Source organism: Melopsittacus undulatus, chromosome 9 (assembly GCF_012275295.1).
Source record: "Melopsittacus undulatus isolate bMelUnd1 chromosome 9, bMelUnd1.mat.Z, whole genome shotgun sequence".
NCBI lineage: Eukaryota > Metazoa > Chordata > Aves > Psittaciformes > Psittaculidae > Melopsittacus > Melopsittacus undulatus.
The window spans coordinates 23,373,237-23,390,652 of NC_047535.1; the positions used below are offsets into that span (position 1 = coordinate 23,373,237).

General features: G+C 40.2%; 1 protein-coding gene across 1 annotated transcript in view; it reads left to right on the forward strand.

The window, feature by feature from the left end:
• Positions 1–16,978, forward strand: part of WNT7A (Wnt family member 7A) — a 36,145-nt gene extending 19,167 nt beyond the window's left edge. Inside the window, exon 4 of the mRNA XM_034066422.1 lies at positions 15,274–16,978. Within this exon, the coding sequence (XP_033922313.1) occupies positions 15,274–15,753 (480 nt within the window). The 3' untranslated portion in view covers positions 15,754–16,978. The remainder of the gene's footprint in view (positions 1–15,273) is intronic.
• Positions 16,979–17,416: the final 438 nt, after the last annotated feature.

Consider the following 17,416-nt stretch of genomic DNA (forward strand, 5'->3'; position numbering starts at 1 on the left):
GTTTAGACATGTGGCTTGTGCCTCTCTGTGACCAGGTAGAATAATGGAATATGTAAAAAATGCTTCTGACAACTCTCACTGTCATGGTTGTAAGGTACAGACAAAAAGAAGGAGCATTCACCCATAGAACTGGGTCAACTTATAGCATGTTACCTGAGGGAAACCAAGTCCTATTCCACCCTACAGTTCCTGTGCTTCATGGCCCTCCTGTCCAGAGTACTTGCCTTCTCCCCAAGCCTCCAGCCTCAAGGCCTGGCACCACAGCTGTAGTTCAGTGCATTTAGAAAAGGAGCATTAGATGTAACAAAGTCTTTCCTGGCACCACATGCTTGCTGAGGGGGAGCAGGATTCCCAGAAAGGCCAAGCACTGAATTTGGAGGAAGCCCAATTCACTGAATGGGAAAACTCCCATTGAGGTTGGTGGGACCATAGGGTGCAGCTGAGTGCTTCCAAAAATCCCATCCCTACAGAGTGTTTGCAGTGCTCAGCAGGACTTTGCTGGGCAGTTTCCTAGGTGTGAAAAACATATACATCTGTGCACTCTTATGGTATTGTGTTTGTATTTGAAAGCATCTAAGTACTATTTTATGGCTCTCCTACTTTTTTTACATAGGTCTTAAAACAAGTCCCAGCTTGACAGTCAAGCTCTGCATCTTCTCAACAGCCCAGAGTAAAGATAAAGGGAATATTAATGTTAGTCTAAATGATGAGAGGGAATTGGACTGCACAAGAACAGTAATCCACATGAATGGATTTTCATTCCACTTGTCCTCCACTTTCAGCTAATCAGAAATTGTGATACATGGTCCCACTTGTATTTTGGCTTTCAGCTCCCTCCTATATCTTATGTTGTTGAAAACTGTATTCCTGATTTACGCTGAAGATTAGGGAATGATAAATGCTATCACTTACCTGCAGTTGCAATTTTAGAGGATTCTGCCATTATGAGCAAAACATGCATTTCGTGTATATGAGTACCAAATCTGACAATCTGTCATGCAGCTAACTGAGGGCCTGGGCCTCTTAATAAATAACAAAGTTCTCAGATTCTAAATTTAATATATGCTCCTTTTATAACTGAAATGATCAGGTCTTGCTCCAGTGATGGATTTGCTCCACAAAGCCACTTGCTGGGTCACACCATTTTTGGACATTTTCTAATTTAATTCTTTTGCTTTGGACACTTAGCAGCATTTCCTTCCCACAGGGCACGCGCTTGCCATCCAGCACTCAAAGGGAAATATAATCTTGGTGAAAGCAGCTGCTGTATAGATTATTCAGTTCTACCAGTGGTTTCAGCACTGTTGGATGTGATCTTTTCATAGAGTCTGATTTGGCAGAAATACAGCTATCACAGAGCATAATCACTTCAAAGCAAATACATGCTATGTATGGGTATTGTAAAAGTTATGCTGAACACATAATACAAGTTTTAAGAAAGAGAAAACGTAGCATTTATTAGCCCTAACTCTGACCCATGACCATAGATGTTTTGCCCTGTACTGTTTATATTAACCTGTGAGTTTTGATGTTTTATTGAGAAATTAAATCAGAATACAAGATTTTTGGGCTTCATACCTAAATCTAGGCCTAAACTGTTGCAAAACTTTCATAACTAGCTGATGAGCACAGTTCTGCTTCTCCTGTATTCCCGAGATGACATTTGTTACACTTTACATTTAGGGTTCTAAAACCTAAGACTGATTTCCTTGTATTAGTCTAGACACTTCCATCTCCGTATTTTAGCAAAACCCAACAGAAGAGACGCATTGGCCAAATTAGCAGGAAACTAATGGCCAGGCTACTTACTGAGAACATTTTTAATAGACAAACAGGCAGTGTTTATACTGCATATAAAGTTTGCACTGAATTATGCTGGAGATCTTGCACGATGCAGTCTCATTCATTCCACCTCTGACAAAGTGTACCCATTCATCACAAAACTCTAGGTTTGAGTGCTTGAATTTCTGCTACCGTGCTGTGTCAATGGGGATAGAAACTGGAATCTTCTCCAGCTACAGCACAAACCCCTGCAGTCTGAGCTGGAAGTATCTCCAGGAGTGTTTCCAAGAGCCTTGCAATGATGAGTCAGTAACATGAACTCAGTTATCTTGCTATGTAAAGGCATTTGGAACAATCTATAATAGAAGTTTCGGTAAAGGTGAAAGTTAAACCAAGGTTTGGTTCAAATGGTTTACTAGATACCTGGTTGCAGAAAACTCTGAAGCCATGAAATCCTGAACCCTCACTAAAAGCAATAATTGCTTGCATTTGCTGTACAAATGGAACAGACTTTTGCTTTAATGGAAAGAATTTGCAGGTATTTTGCAGTAAACAATTAAAAAATCAATTAAATGAAGAGCAACCTTTTAGTCCAAGGACACAAACAAGGCTTGCTTTGGTACTGGAAGAATGTAGAATGGATCTATTAAAGGATAAGGATTTCAGGTAATTGCAGAGACGATGCTTGGCTCTGCATGCCCAGTCAGTGCCAAAAGGCACTAGTATTAATCTGCATTAGAACTGGTTATAGAAATGACCCTGAGCCTTCTGGTACTTAAATATGAGCTGCACCTAATGGGCTTCATATAGTCTCTGAGAAAACAGAAGAGTCAGTATTCAGAAATTGTAAACCAGATCTAAGCTAACATCTATTGCTAATGATCTAGCAAATAGATTTTCCTGGTAGCAATCAGCTGGTGGCCTACCCTAAGGAAACTAGCCTTGCCTTAAGTATGCTACATCTTATACTAAATATAAGACCACACACAATTATGAGTATAACCATGTATTCTCTTACAGGGCTATTCCCACATGAGATTTTAATTGAGTCACATCATACTGTTAACTTTGGGTATATAAATCCTGCAGTCATAAAACAATTTACTATTGAGATGGCACAAGAGTGTGTAGATAAAGAAGTTCAATAAGGAGTCAAGAATATGTGCCCAAAAGCTTCAATTAAGACCCTGGTTAAAACAGAAAAGGTCCAGGAAATATAACCAATGAAATAGTGGAGATGCTTTCCTGCAAAATCATCCCTTACAGATGATGGCAAGCTCTTTGCAAATTGCCTTTGTGAATCTAACATCACCAACATTCACGTTGCCACCAGGAGCATTTATAGGATTTGTGTGCTCCCTGTGGTCTTTTATTTCATAGAGTTTTCTTTAAAATGTCTACCCTTTGTCATATTTGGTTGAAATGACTAAAAAGGTACAGCCATTACCAATGGGATATGAGAAGACAGGAAGGCAGAAGTGAGACAGTCACCAAGTGAGTACTTAGGCTTTGTTTTCTAAGAAAATCCACCTGACAAGTCTGTCTTGCTATACTTGGAGCAAATTTTAACTAAAAGGTGTAATCAAAGTCTTACAATATTTTTCAGAAAATTATAGCTTTAAATAACCATGCTAAGGAATACCTTAATACCTTTCTGCAATTCTATTTCACAGGATTATAGTTTATATTAATGTTCATCTGAAAGAGATATTTATAAAATTAATATCTGATTAATACATTAAATGTGTGCTACAGACATGCATGGTTTCTTTTATTGATGGGTTTATGTACTGGTGAAACTGGTGCTTAGATGCTGCTGTCACAGGCATCCTATGACCTTGTGAACTAAAGACCTAGAGCAAGAGCAATTGGTTAACCTTTTGTTAAAAACATCTGTCTTGATTTCAAGACTCATTTATAGAATCATAGAATCCCAGACTGGTTTATGTTGGAAGGGTCCTTAAAGCTCATCCAGTTCCAGCCCCCTGCCATGGGCAGGGACACCTTCCACTAGAGTGAGTTGCTCCGACCCCTGTCCAACCTGGCCTTGAACACTGCTATGGCTTATAAAGAGGAACTATTAATGATATTATTTGATGTTGCTATTCAACTCATCTCTAAGTAGCAATGAGTTAGATCTGTTAATAAAAAAAAGCAGTAGCTATGTTTGGTCTGGAAGGTGAGCTGGCTGAGGTGAATTACGTGCATCAATGCAGTAAACCTCAAAAGGGAATATCTGTTAATAGGTGTTTGCTCATCTGTAAGACAAAGGCTTCAACTATTGCTTACAATGCTTGTTATAATGAAAAGGAGAAAATCTAATAAGCTGGGTAAAAGCAAGACAAAAAGCAAAAGGGTTTTGCTTAGACTGCACTAGGCATTAAGTGTAAATTTAGGAAATTCCACTTTCTTCTGCATAGGAGGAAATTTTCATTGACAACAGGCCAAAGATCCTTGTTAAAATTCTTGGCCTGGATACAGGCATGCTGATCTTGGCAGCAGCTAGGCTACAGAGATAGGCTTTGCTGGTAGGATCTTATCTCTGATAAGTGGAAGCTATTTGAAAACATGGAAGTGTGGATCTGTTGTCCAAACTGCAACTGGAGGGGGAAAACTCTTATGTAGAAAACTTAATTTGAAAGTCATCTCTGTGCTATAATTATTCTCACACAAATGTTACAATTAACACCAAAATCATGTTACTTTATGATACTGTGAATAATTTGAACTTTAAACACCAAGTGTGTGGAAATGTGTTCACAAAACACAATGTGTTATTGTGATTGAGTTGCTGCCTTATGATAACTAAAATAATTGCATACTGATTAGCTGGAGGAGTAATGGGAAATTTCTCTTAAAATTACAAGAATAGCTATCATTGTCCTGAGCAGCTGCTGCTTGATGTGGCAGCCTGGTGATATCCTACACAGGGAACAACCATCCTTGGCAATGGGTTTGAAGCCTCTGCCACAGTCCAGGTCGTGTTATCTCTGCAAAATAGTGTGGCTGAAGAGAATGGGAGTAAGTTTGATGTAGCTCAGGTGCTCTTCCCTGCTGAGGAAGGTAGCAGAGTGTGCAATGAGTACTCCTCCAGTGTCGCTTACAAACTGTGAACAGCATGTCAGGTGTTAGGATTGAATCTTTAAAATGTCTCTCTGTGAATCAAACATGAATAAACCCTGTGCTTCTTTCTAGACCAAAGGAGTTAGTGAAGAAGTTAAGAAATATTGAGTTTTTATAATAGCAATACTGAAAAATTAGCGTAGAAATAATTTGAAATTACCTGAAGTGCTTGATAGAAAGGGAAAACATCCTTTGATTACTAAAACTGCTGGCTTGGAGAACTGAAACATCTACAGATTTTTCAGCATTGCTTTGCCTTGCATAGTATTATGTGCTGAGTATCTAAGAGTTAACTCTCATCGTCTGGTATGCAACTGAACGAACCTATAATTGTGTGTGGCTATTGGTTAAAACTGTTTGGAAGCAATATGAAGTGATATTATTTTGCAACTAGTACTCTTGCCAGTACCTGGCTTTATTAGTTTAGCACAAGAGGTGTTTTCTGATTAGTTGTCTGGAACAAGTAAGACTGTTCTTTTTATTTCTATCACTCTTTGGAAACTTTACTCTTGACAATTTAAACATTTGTCAAAATGCTCTACCTGGTTGCTCCCAATTCTTTACTGTATAATGCCAGCACCACTTCATTTGAGTGCTTCACTACCAGTGGGGAGAGTTATACAGAAGATGAAGTTTAGTGGGAATGAGTCAGAATGTGCCATTCCTCTGTGTACATTAGCTGTACTGAGAATGAATTCCAGTTGTGTCATTACCTGTTTTCCCTATGGTTTTTTTTCTATGTGAAGAATGACTCAGGCCCCATGGCATATCCCAAAGTGATGGGCAGCAATGTCATCCCTGCCTGAATAAGCCCCAAGACTTTAATTCATTGTTATGCCAAAATGAGGAGTGTAAATAAGTTTAGTTCATCTTATCTGGGAGTACTTCTAATTTCTTCAGAAACAGCATGCTAAAACATGAGCTATAGGCACCATTACTTTCTTTCTTTTAAAAACCCCGAACATGCCATCCTACATTTTAATGACAGCTTGATGCATTGACATTTAGAAGCCCAGAGTATGGATGAAGATCACTGTCCCAAGATCAAAACTAAAACCAGACACACTGGACACAGGATGCTAGAAGAATTATATTGACTTCAAAGAGGTCAGGGTTGGCAGACATCACTCAGTTAAGATGTCATTGACTTCATTACTCTGATTCATACATTGACTGCAGGACTGAGCTCCTAGACTGAAGTAAGGATTAGGGAAAATGGCATTTTTAATAATGGCCATTTGTCATCTTTTTAATATATGGCAAAATACTGCTCAGATCACTATGTTAGAGAGGCCTGTTTTAGAAGTATCAGTATTTTGGAGTAATTTTTAATTAGTGACCCAAATGTAGGAAGATCAAAGAAGAAATGTTATGTTGACAGCATGTCCAAATCTAGAAAAAGTGCTGTCTCATTTGCTTGGTAAACTGTCCTAGTAGCAGTGAACACCATACTGTTTCTTGATTTTCAAAACTCCTTGGTCATATTTTACTCACTTCTGCCATGAACATCCTATCCAGTATCTTTCTGGAGAGGAAAATACGTACTGTAGAAAACTTTTGTAATGATAGGAAGGTAAATTAGATAAAATAACCAGCAACTCTATCTGTAATTGTGTAACACCATCCCCCTTTCCAGTCTATTTTAGCTTCATCATATGAAGTGCCCAGGTAGGCCAGACAACAGGATTGTTCCGTGTTGCAAAAGCTAAAATCCATGATATCTACAGTGTCAGTTTTGCTTGGACAGCAGCAAATAACAATTTTAGATAAATTTTCCTTAATCTCACAATCCCATTTCAGTGAGGGACTTCACTTAAATAGAAAATAGAAAATAACATGCTGAGTGGCTTTAAAACAATTCAGCTACATTCCAGTAATAAAGTACATTAAAAGAAACCAGACTTTTTTTTTTGCACTATTTTTTCCAAGTTGCTTTTTATGATTGATCTTTAAACTTCCTCCATGATGACACTTCCTTGGCATTGCACTGATCCAGTCTAATCTAGGTGATAATGCGTCTCCCAAGAGTTATTTTTTAAAAACAAGTACTTTATCACACACATTGACACTTTGTTTCTTAAATTATTTCCATTTTTTTTTCTGTTAAAATATTTGCCTTGCTTTGGAATAGAAAAAAATCCACAAACCCAAAGTATTGGTCAGCCCAGTCCTGCAGACAGAGGTTCCAAGAAGCCACCACAGCAGTAACCCCTCAATAAGCTGTCAAGCCAACTGTCAACTACTGAGCTTTTGTCATTAGCAACTCAGAAAGCATAAAGTCCCATCCCAGAAACCTTCTGTCTCACAGCCTGTTTGCCAAAAGACAGTAGGAACTTGCTACTTAGAGCCTATTTCCTGATAGAAAACTTACCTAAGCATTAGTTTGGTAATCTGTAGTTGAGAAGAATTTTTATAACTGGACTTCCTGCCAACAGGAGGAAGGGTGGGAAGAAGGTTTTGTATTTGATATTACACAGAGAACTTTGTCACCCAGAACATCCCTTAAGAGTCTGCAAAGCTCAACCTGAAGCTTACAATTCCAGTTCCTGAATTCATGATTTCAATTCATATTTTGATGCCCAGAGACAGAGAGATGAGTGTTCAGGTATTTTCTCTCTGGGGAAAGAAAACTGGAATGTGTTCATGAAGGACGTAAAAAGGCAAGGAATCCCACAGGCCAGCTTGCAGCTCTTATCAGACATGATGGAAAAGGGAGAGGGAGAAGAGAATACCTGGCATGAGACCTGCTCCAAGAAGGGATTGCCTGACGTGGCAATCCCATGTGGATTTCTTCATGTATCATTCCTCGCTAATCCAGATCAGATTTTGCTGAGCTATCAGCATCAGGTGTTGCCACATCATGCCCACTATCTCTGCAAGCACTATCTTGATGAAGATAAATAAAAACTTAAGAACCTTATTTGACTTTCACAGGCCATGATTAGATTTGCAGAGCTGTCAGAGAAAAATACTGAGGAATGAGCAAGCTAGATACAGACTCTGAGCCACACACATGGAATCCACTCTCATAGTCACTTTTGCAAAACTGTGAGGCTTTTGGCAGAGGTTCATCCCAGGAGCAGCTATGGTGGGATATAAGGTGTTCTCCTAGGAGGACCCCTGGAAGCAACAGAAAGCTTAATATTAGAATAGAATCATAGAACAGTTAGGATTGGAAAGGACCTCAAGATCATCGAGTTCCAACCCCCCTGCCATGGGCAGGGACATCTCACACTAAACCATATCACCCAAGGCTTCATCCAACCTGGTCTTGAACACTGCCAGGGATGGAGCATTCACTACCTCCCTGGGCAACCCATTCCAGTACCTCACCACCCTAACAGTAAAGAATTTCTTCCTTATATCCAGTCTAAACCTCTGCTGTTTAAGTTTCAACCCGTTACCCCTTGTCCTATCACTATTAAGACACCTTTTTTTTTGTTTCACATAGCAGTTCCTACAGCTAGAAAAAAGGCACACGCCATGCCTTATGGTTTAATCTGAGAAGAGCATTATTAGGTTGTCTGAGAATCTGCCTTATTAAATGTCTCTTTTTACAAACTCCTATGTCCTTTTTATGCTAAGTGTAACTATTCTTCAAAAATTACAACAATGAAAGTATCCTGTGACATTTACTTTCTACTGCTCTTTCGGTGCTTTTGGTCCCAGAAGTGGAGATAAATTGATTTAGTGCATTGTAACTCATGAAGGTTATCGGAAGTATAAGAAAAATATGCAGGAGAAAACATTTTTTACTGCATTCCTCTCAGCTTTTACTGGCCTTGCTCTCAGTGCTCATTTGCTATTCCGCACAGTGCTAGTCATTGAACGAAGGGTACCAGGTCTCCCGTCCTCTAATTCAAACAATACAAAGGGAAAGAGAAGCACATCTCACTCAGTTTGCATTTGCTGACAACAGTGCACAAATGCTGTGACCATGCAGAAAGACTAATGTGTATTTTTGACTTTACTTATTTAATGCATTGTGGAAATAGAAGCTACATTTACAAAGTCATTGCTGCATATGGTCAACTGCTTTATAAACATGAAGTAAAAGGCAACCAGTATTCCACAGAAAGTATAAAAATAATCATAAAACTCTATAAAATGCATATAAGAAATGTAAGGAGCCTATTGCTTTGTGGTGGCACAGAGAAAAGGCAGCAATGTTACAAAAAAGGTTAAACTTATGAGAGCACAAAATTTCTGAAGTCTTAATTTTTAAGGATCTCATGAGTTAGAATCTGGAAAAAGCGTTTCTGCTCTTTAAAGCCGGATTTCCATTCCTGAGGGTAGATGGTGGCATTGGGAAATACCACCCACCTGTGAGGCTTCCAGAATTCTGTCATTCAGCAGCATTCTCTTGGCAGTCTTCATTATTCGTCCTCAGAGCAGCATGTTGCCTGATTTTCTTTAGAGCCCTAGTCTGAGGGAAGTGTAGTGGTGATGTGATGGATGTAGGTCACATGCTGTGGTGATTTCACAGTCATTTTGTATTCAAAACCAAAAGTCTCTTGTAATGAAAAAATGGTTCAACCTGCCAGGGCAGTCGTCTTTCTGGGATAGTCACAGCTCAGCCTATCACATTTGTTTGATACTGACTTCAGGTATTGTTATTTTGCACAGATTTATTAATCAAAAACATGAGAAAAAGGAAAAAAAGAGATATTTTGGCTGTGCTTAATAAGGTCTTCATAATATGTTCAAATGAAATATGAAAGACTGGAATAAGTCACTCTTAATATGGGACAGAATTGGTTCCAAACTCATCCCCAGTTAGTTTACCATTGGATATTAATGCAAAATATGTTGTGTTTCTACAGAACACATGTTACAAAAGCTCTATTAATATAGGTAGTGAATGGATATCCACTGATGGGAATCAATCTTTTCCATTTAAATATGCATTTGATAACTTTAAACTTGAAATAGAGTACTTTTTTATTATGCTGTTTCTGACATTCAAAGCTTTCAGGAGCTTTCTCTTCAGCAGCAGTGTTTCTTGGTTTATCCTCTCTCATGTTCATTTTTGTTTTGCAATCATTTTGTTTTGCAAAAAGCACCAAGTATTGTTTCCTTGAGTTTTAGAGCTCTGGTGTTAAGACAGTCCTGCAAGTTACTTAAACAGCAGCATCCTTTTGGTTCTCAAGCAAGTTAATTTGTTCGAACACTAACTATTACATGGCTTTACTGTATGTATTTTTACTGTGTTAGTTTTAAACAGTATTTTTCCTCAATGAATCCTTCAAAAGCAGAAACCCACATCTCTAATATAATCCTGAAGTTTGAGTAGCTTTGTCTTACAGCTACAATTGCCTCTGAAACTAATATAAATCATGAGTCCTCATATGCCACAAGCTGAAAGGGGCAGATTTGCACCTGTCCATTGGCCTCTCCAGCCCACAGAAGTGGTGTGACTGCTCCCCAGCCCCTGGCATGCTCTTCTCCAGAGTGAAAAACCACTCTTGTTTTGCCAGTAGCTGTGAGTTCTTTCACGTGTAGTAAAGGTATTTGTTCAGGCACTCGGAGGGACAAGTATTTCCTGACCCAGATGACCTGATGTTACACAAAATTAGGAAAGATTATGGCCCTAGTGGGATAGGAATGAAGTGTCTGTTGTCTCACTCATTACATCTGCTTCACTTGTAAGCTAGAGTCAGAGTTATTTCTGATGTAGCAGTAAAGGGTCCCTGGCCTCAGACACTATGGGCAGTGTACTCACTGGGAGGCAGGATTTAGTTTCCATGGGAATCCTGTTGGTGAAGGAGAACGTGCTGGAGGTGCGATGGTAACTGTATTTCAGATATAAGTCCTTTGGGATAGCTTTGGCACCAAGTGTTTTAGAGTTCTCGTGATCAAACCCAGGGCTGTCCCTGGTACCTGACCACATGTGAGTCACAGGGCACGTGGGGTCTCAGACTGCCCGGGCCTAGGCATTTGGAAAAGCAAGGTGGTACACACCACTGACTAACTGGGTAACAGAGACACTGAGCTCAGAACACCCACTGCATGAGGGTGACCCATGTTTCTGAGCACAGCAGCCACATAACAACTCCATTTGCCCTGACCCGAACACCCACGGCACCCATCCCAGCACCCACAGGGCACACTTCAGATACGGCTGCAGGACAGCACTTGAGAGCAAATACCACTCCAGTGCCAAGCCACACCAGCCACCATTTTCTGCTGGTCTCACTGGAAACCAGGCCCATTGGCTCAGCTACACAGTGCCCTGGCCACTGCTGCAGGATTGCAGCGCTGGTGCCAGCCCATGCAGCTCCTGGGCTGCAGGGTTCTCCAGATCTGTGCTTACCACCCTCACATGATACACCCTCCACATTCTCTGCAAAACCAAAGGTGAAGAAAAAACATGTTAAGTTGCTAATGGCAGTGCCCAAAGGTACTATATCTGAAGAGAACATCAATAAAGAGAGCCAGTGCAAGTTTTCTTCACACAAACTATTTCCCAGAGGCTAATGGCAAGGGGAGAGAGGGAGAGAAAAACAAGTACTGACAGTTTACTGTAGGAGCTCAAAGAAAAAGTGGACAAAGCTAAAAGAACTCCGGCTCTTTGTTCACATTTAATCCAGTTCAGAGCATTCACTGGTGCATACAGATTTACTTTCCATGGCTGACAGAGCTGGATATGGTCATTTGGTAAGAAACAGAGGATCTAGGATTAAAATTTTGTGCCCTTCACAACACATTGTGCCCTTCCTACATTTTAGGAAAAGTCACTCTCAATACGTATAAAGTTTTAATCTAATGTAAAAAGTGAGAGCTGCTGGTTAATACCTTCAAAGACACATATCCTGGTCTTGACAGGTGAAGAACGCTTTCTGGTTTTAACCAGACTGAGTTTTTAAGGGGTAGAACATTTCTTTTGGTTCACAGAAATCAAGGGAAAGACTGAGGCCTCTTGTCCCTACACAAGGAATCCCCTCTTTTATCTTCTTCCTTCTCTTTTTAATTCTCATCTGCAATTTATAAAGGCACTGATTTATCAGAGGCTACTAGAATGGTACTAAAATACCACTCTCCACATATTTTAATGCAAAACGAATAGTCTAAGCACCAGATGTCACAGTACAACAAAACTTTCTGATCAACACTGCAGGTCTTTGCTGAAGACACAGTTCAAGTTACACATAGCCTACTTCCTAAGGGCTGTAGGGTCAGTTCATCTCTGGCTGAATTTGGAAAACCGCACACACTGAAAGACAGCACCAGTGAGGATTTTATATAAACCAGAACAGAACCTACAAAAGGGTTTGTGAGGCAAAGGTAGAGAGGTTGGGTTACAAAAGGCAGAACTAAATGGGAAAGTTCAGTTGCAGAGTACAGTTGACCCAAATTAGGCAGATTTTAGCACAGTGTATTGGAGATGCAGCCCCAACAGTGTGTAGAGAGGCTTGGCCAGTAAACCTTAGAAAGTACCACTTACAAACCAAACCAGTAAATGTGGCACAGCGTTAAAGGACAGCATTCTTCATCATCCTTCTGCCCTCTCCAAGAATTTTTTTGTCATCTAAGAAGGACCCTTGACACTTTGGTTCAACCAGTATTACTCCAACATCTCATTTCCACATAAACCCACTCCTTTTTATCCTAACTGCCTATGCCCAGCATTAGCTGAGCCCAGGAAAGCAGAAGCCTATCCTGGTTGGCATCATGTCACTTCAAGGAGCCCAACATGTGCCACGAGGCTGCCCAGTTGCTGAACTGCTCCAGCAGCTTGCTCAGCTCTTTTAGTGGAACTACTAATTCTCTCAGATGTTGCTAGCTGTAATGGGCTGTTAATGAAACAGACCAAAAGGCAATTTAGGCTATTTAAGTACACTGCAGGAAAAAAGCTCTACCTGGGTAGATGACACATGATGTATTTTGTATTAATGTTTCAAGTCAGTTTGGATGATCCTGATGGCAGGCAAGGGAGAAATATTTTGTTGCAAGTTTGAACATCTTACCAGGATATAAGGCCAGCCCCTGAACACAAGCAGGGATTGAATTAGGGCTGAGAAATGCATCCCTGGCTAGTTTCAAATTTAAAAAAAGAGAGATTTTAAAAGGTACAAATGAGGCTAAAAGAATTTATGTGATTTTTCCGGTTTCTGTGCTATAACTCCTTTTCCCTCTCCTCATCTATCTTCTTAGCGTACTACCTCATAAATGAGTGAGCAATAAAAGAAGCATGCAGTGGCTGAGAAACTTAAGATAACAAGATAATGCAAATGTAAGCCAAAGCTTGAGAAGAACTGCAAGTTAAGATGTAGATCTGAGTATAATAGTTTCTCACATCTTAGTTTTAGGGCAGTCATAGATAGTTTGCATGGAAAATTAACCTAAAAACAGTAGTGTGAAAGGTGACCCAGTATATACTAAGTTCAGATCTCTCAAAGTCTTGGACCTATACTTTGTACAGACCTTCAGACCACATGTGCTGACACTTCACTCGTAGACTAAAAATAAAGCTATTTTAATGCCTTTGAAAACCCTGTCTTCATTGAAGAATGGCAGAGGAAGAACAATAAGTAAAGCTGCAAACTCTCCTAAGGTTAGGCAATAGCAATTACTGTGCCTAGATGACATGGGAACAGCCTGAAGACCAAAAGGTATGAGAATAATAAGCTACTACATGTAGTCTCTAAATTACTCATTCTAAGGCTGCCAAGAGCAGGATGGAGTTATGTTCATCAGGGTTAGTGCACCACTTAGGATCTGCAGCTGTGCTCCTTCTCCTTTGCCACCCCTGGTTTATGCTAAGATTTTAGTCTTTTGAGTCCCAGGACACATGTCCAGCCTTTGAGCTGGGCTTGGCTCCATCAGTGCAGGCTGGAGCAGCAGCCAGTGCCAGTGTCTGAATGGCAAGTTTTCCAAATGTCCGAAATTGAAGAGGGGTTATAAAAGAGGATTAATTCAACTTGTTGTATCACTGTACAAGGGTACAACCAACCCTTGTAGGCTGCCCAGGTCAGTTGTGTGGATCAGCTGGGCTTTCTCAGGGAAAAACTTGTGTGGCCACTCCCTGAACCCAGATAATCCCTCTGGCTGCACTTCCACTGCTGGGATCTGCTGGTTTGGGCAGAATTTAATCATCAAAATCGTTATGACCTCTTTCAGGCAAAGATCAGTGGGAAATTAACTGTTGGAGTTAGGTATGTTTTCTAGCATTGACCCAATGTAGCCGCTCAGTGAGGTCAGTTATAAGGCTCAGGATGGACAGCAGGGACTGAGCTGGTCTCCAGTTTCATTTGCAGAGTGGGTTGATGAACAAGCAGCAGGAGGGAGAAGGTACAAGGATAAAGTGTCAAGGATGGGAAGGTAGAAGGAAAGACGAAGCTTGTTATCCTCAGTAAGAATGTAGTGACAACTCAGGTGTAAGCATGAGATACCCCTACAAAGAAGAGAACATGTGACAGGGTGGAGCAAACCACGGAGTTGAGGTGTTTGAGATGCTTTTGCAGTATGAATGAGGTAGATTATTTTTTCACAATAATTGATGACAAAACATGAAACCTATTCCTCATCTTTACTCACTAAAACAGACCTAGTTTTCTTAAAAGTAGCTGGGGCATTCCGTATTATGCGTGATCCCTGTGAGAGGACACAAAATACTTCAAACAAATAATGTGAGTATGGTATATTAAAATAATACTTAGATTTCCAAATTGGAGCATTAGCTTGCAACATTTAGAAGAGATGATGCCTACGTGAATAAATGAACATCTGTTCTACACTGCTGATTGATGTGAGACCAACAGAAGAATAACCCCTGATAGAGTTTAGCTGCTTGTTCCTATCTTGCACCAGCTGATGTCATGTCCAGGTGCAAGAACTGAAATGCAGTTTATGTTTTAACCTGTGTTTACAAGAATCAAGCTCTAGTACCTATTGTTGAATTTTCAAAGCATTCTGCATGTGGCATGTCAGGGAATAGTGTGATTTTCTGCCAGTTCCTAATTTCACTGCCATGTATCAAGAGCTGTAACATCAGATGAATCTGAAGCACTGTGCATTCCTATTGGAAATAAAAGTGATGAAAACTGTGGTTAAGAAGAGCCCCATTTTACCCTTGCTCTGTGGGCTGTGAAATTAGGAAAGGATTTCTTCCCTACTTAACTCAAAGTGCAAATGGGGAATCAGCTTTGCAGCAATGCTCAGCTGACACTGACGAGCATTTCCTATCTGAGACAACAATGTCCCTGGGCAAGCAAAAGCCCCAGCTTTGGTGGAAATGTGGCCTGTGAGGTGTCAATTCATGCTGGAGAGCAAACTCATCTGTTATTGTCATTCAATATGTATCAAATAACCCTGTTGAAGAGACTCTTGCTTGTATTAATGCATCATTCTTTGTTTTTCCACATATAGATTCTGGAAGAAAACATGAAGTTAGAGTGCAAGTGCCATGGGGTCTCAGGATCTTGTACCACTAAAACATGCTGGACAACTCTGCCTAAGTTCCGGGAGCTGGGCTACATCCTTAAGGACAAATACAACGAAGCTGTTCAAGTCGAACCAGTGAGGGCAAGTCGTAACAAGCGTCCCACCTTCCTGAAAATAAAGAAGCCACTTTCCTATCGCAAACCCATGGATACAGATTTAGTGTATATAGAGAAATCTCCCAATTATTGTGAAGAAGACCCTGTCACTGGCAGTGTGGGAACACAGGGCAGGATGTGCAACAAGACAGCCCAGCAGTCCAACGGCTGTGATCTCATGTGCTGTGGTCGAGGTTACAATACACACCAGTACTCAAGAGTGTGGCAGTGCAACTGCAAATTTCATTGGTGCTGCTATGTTAAATGCAACACTTGCAGTGAGAGGACAGAAGTATATACCTGTAAGTGAGCACGTGGCTGGGCAGGCTGGCATGTCCCTGGCCACGAATACATTTGCACATGCACTCAAAGTACCTACAGAAGACTGCAGGAAAGACCTTCTCTCCCAGAAGAAATGCTGATGAATGGAGCCCTCTCTTTTCTTCTCATGTTTCACTGCTTCTGTGAATACACATTTCAGACTCATATGAAAGTCAGCCAGGAAACAAAAACAAAGAACCCCCACCCTGAGCCACCTGACACACAAAACAGGGAGGGAAAAAAGATCATCTCAGTTAATGTGCGCCTCTAAAGCAAGAAGTATTGACTGCCTTGTGAAGAGACACCGCTCAGAGGAAAAGTTCTGAGCTTCGCAACTAACTCTTGGTTTGGAAAAACTTCAGTGTAACAAGGAGCAGCGAGGGGCAGAGGAGAAATCCTCAAAAAGGGCTTTGCACAGGATGGGATGGACAGTGCCTTGTCGTGAACTGCCCATGTGAGTGTGTGGATGACACAGAATTAGGCTTCTACACTCGTGAAAAGCTTCTGCTGCTCTTGCCCATCTTTCCACTTCATACTATTTGCTACAGCAAGTAGAACTTTTGAAGTTTTCTGTAGACACTGCTTTATCTGCCTTTCTTGTGTGTGTGTGTGTGCTGCAGATTTCAGCACAGGGAGTTGGGACACTTCAGCATAATAATAGCAATATTTAACAATTTATTCAGATAAAACTAATATTAATTTATTTAATTAAAAAGAACTCTACCAACATTTTTGGATCTATTCTGCAATTAAAGTAGATAGCTGGCTTTGTGGAATAATTTTGTAGAAACAGCAAGGAAAAACGGGAGCTGTATATATTATTCTTCACTAGGATATTTCTATTAGTTGGACTTGCAGGATGTGTTCTACAGTACTAGATGTTTAAGTACAAAAGCTGGCATCTTTATATATATATGTACATACACAAACACACACTGTTGTTTTGGGGTTTTTTGTTTGTCTGTTTGTTTGTTTTCTCCTGTTTGCTGCTAGATGTCTGGAACAAAAGTCAAGTGGTAGGGGTTGCAAATCTTTACCAGTTTTGGGGTGGTTTTCCTTCCATTAAAGAAAGAAATGTTGCTAAAATCCTGTTTGGAATATGTCTAAAAAAAAAAGAAAATCCAGACAAACCCATCTTTTGGAAAAATCAACCATAGGATAAGAGAGTATATTTTGTAAGAGACTATTTTTATATAAATATTTTATTTATACTATGTCTGCTTGTTCAACCTGTACTTTTTCTCAAAACAAGCATACAATTTGTAATTCTTAGGCTATTTAACAGAGGAAGGGTCATTAGTTTGTGGACACAGCAGCAGCAAGCTGGATACATTCAGCTGCAGTTGGTGGATGTGTCAGGAAGCAGAATGACTTTTCTCTCTGAATGTGTGCATAAATGGGCTCTTTTCCTGCAGCTCCATTTGCGGAATATGCAAAACGAGAACAGGGTCTGTAGCATCAATTCTGTCACATGGCTTGAATTCCTCATTGGTATGAACTGGATGCTCATTTATCCCATTCAAGTAAAGCAAAATCCGAATTAGCTTCCCACATGCGTCAGTCATTAAACTGTGGTGTTATGACTAGCAAAAGTGCTGTGTGTGCTGTCAGTTAAACCTCTATATTGTGTTACTGTCAAATTTGATTTTAAT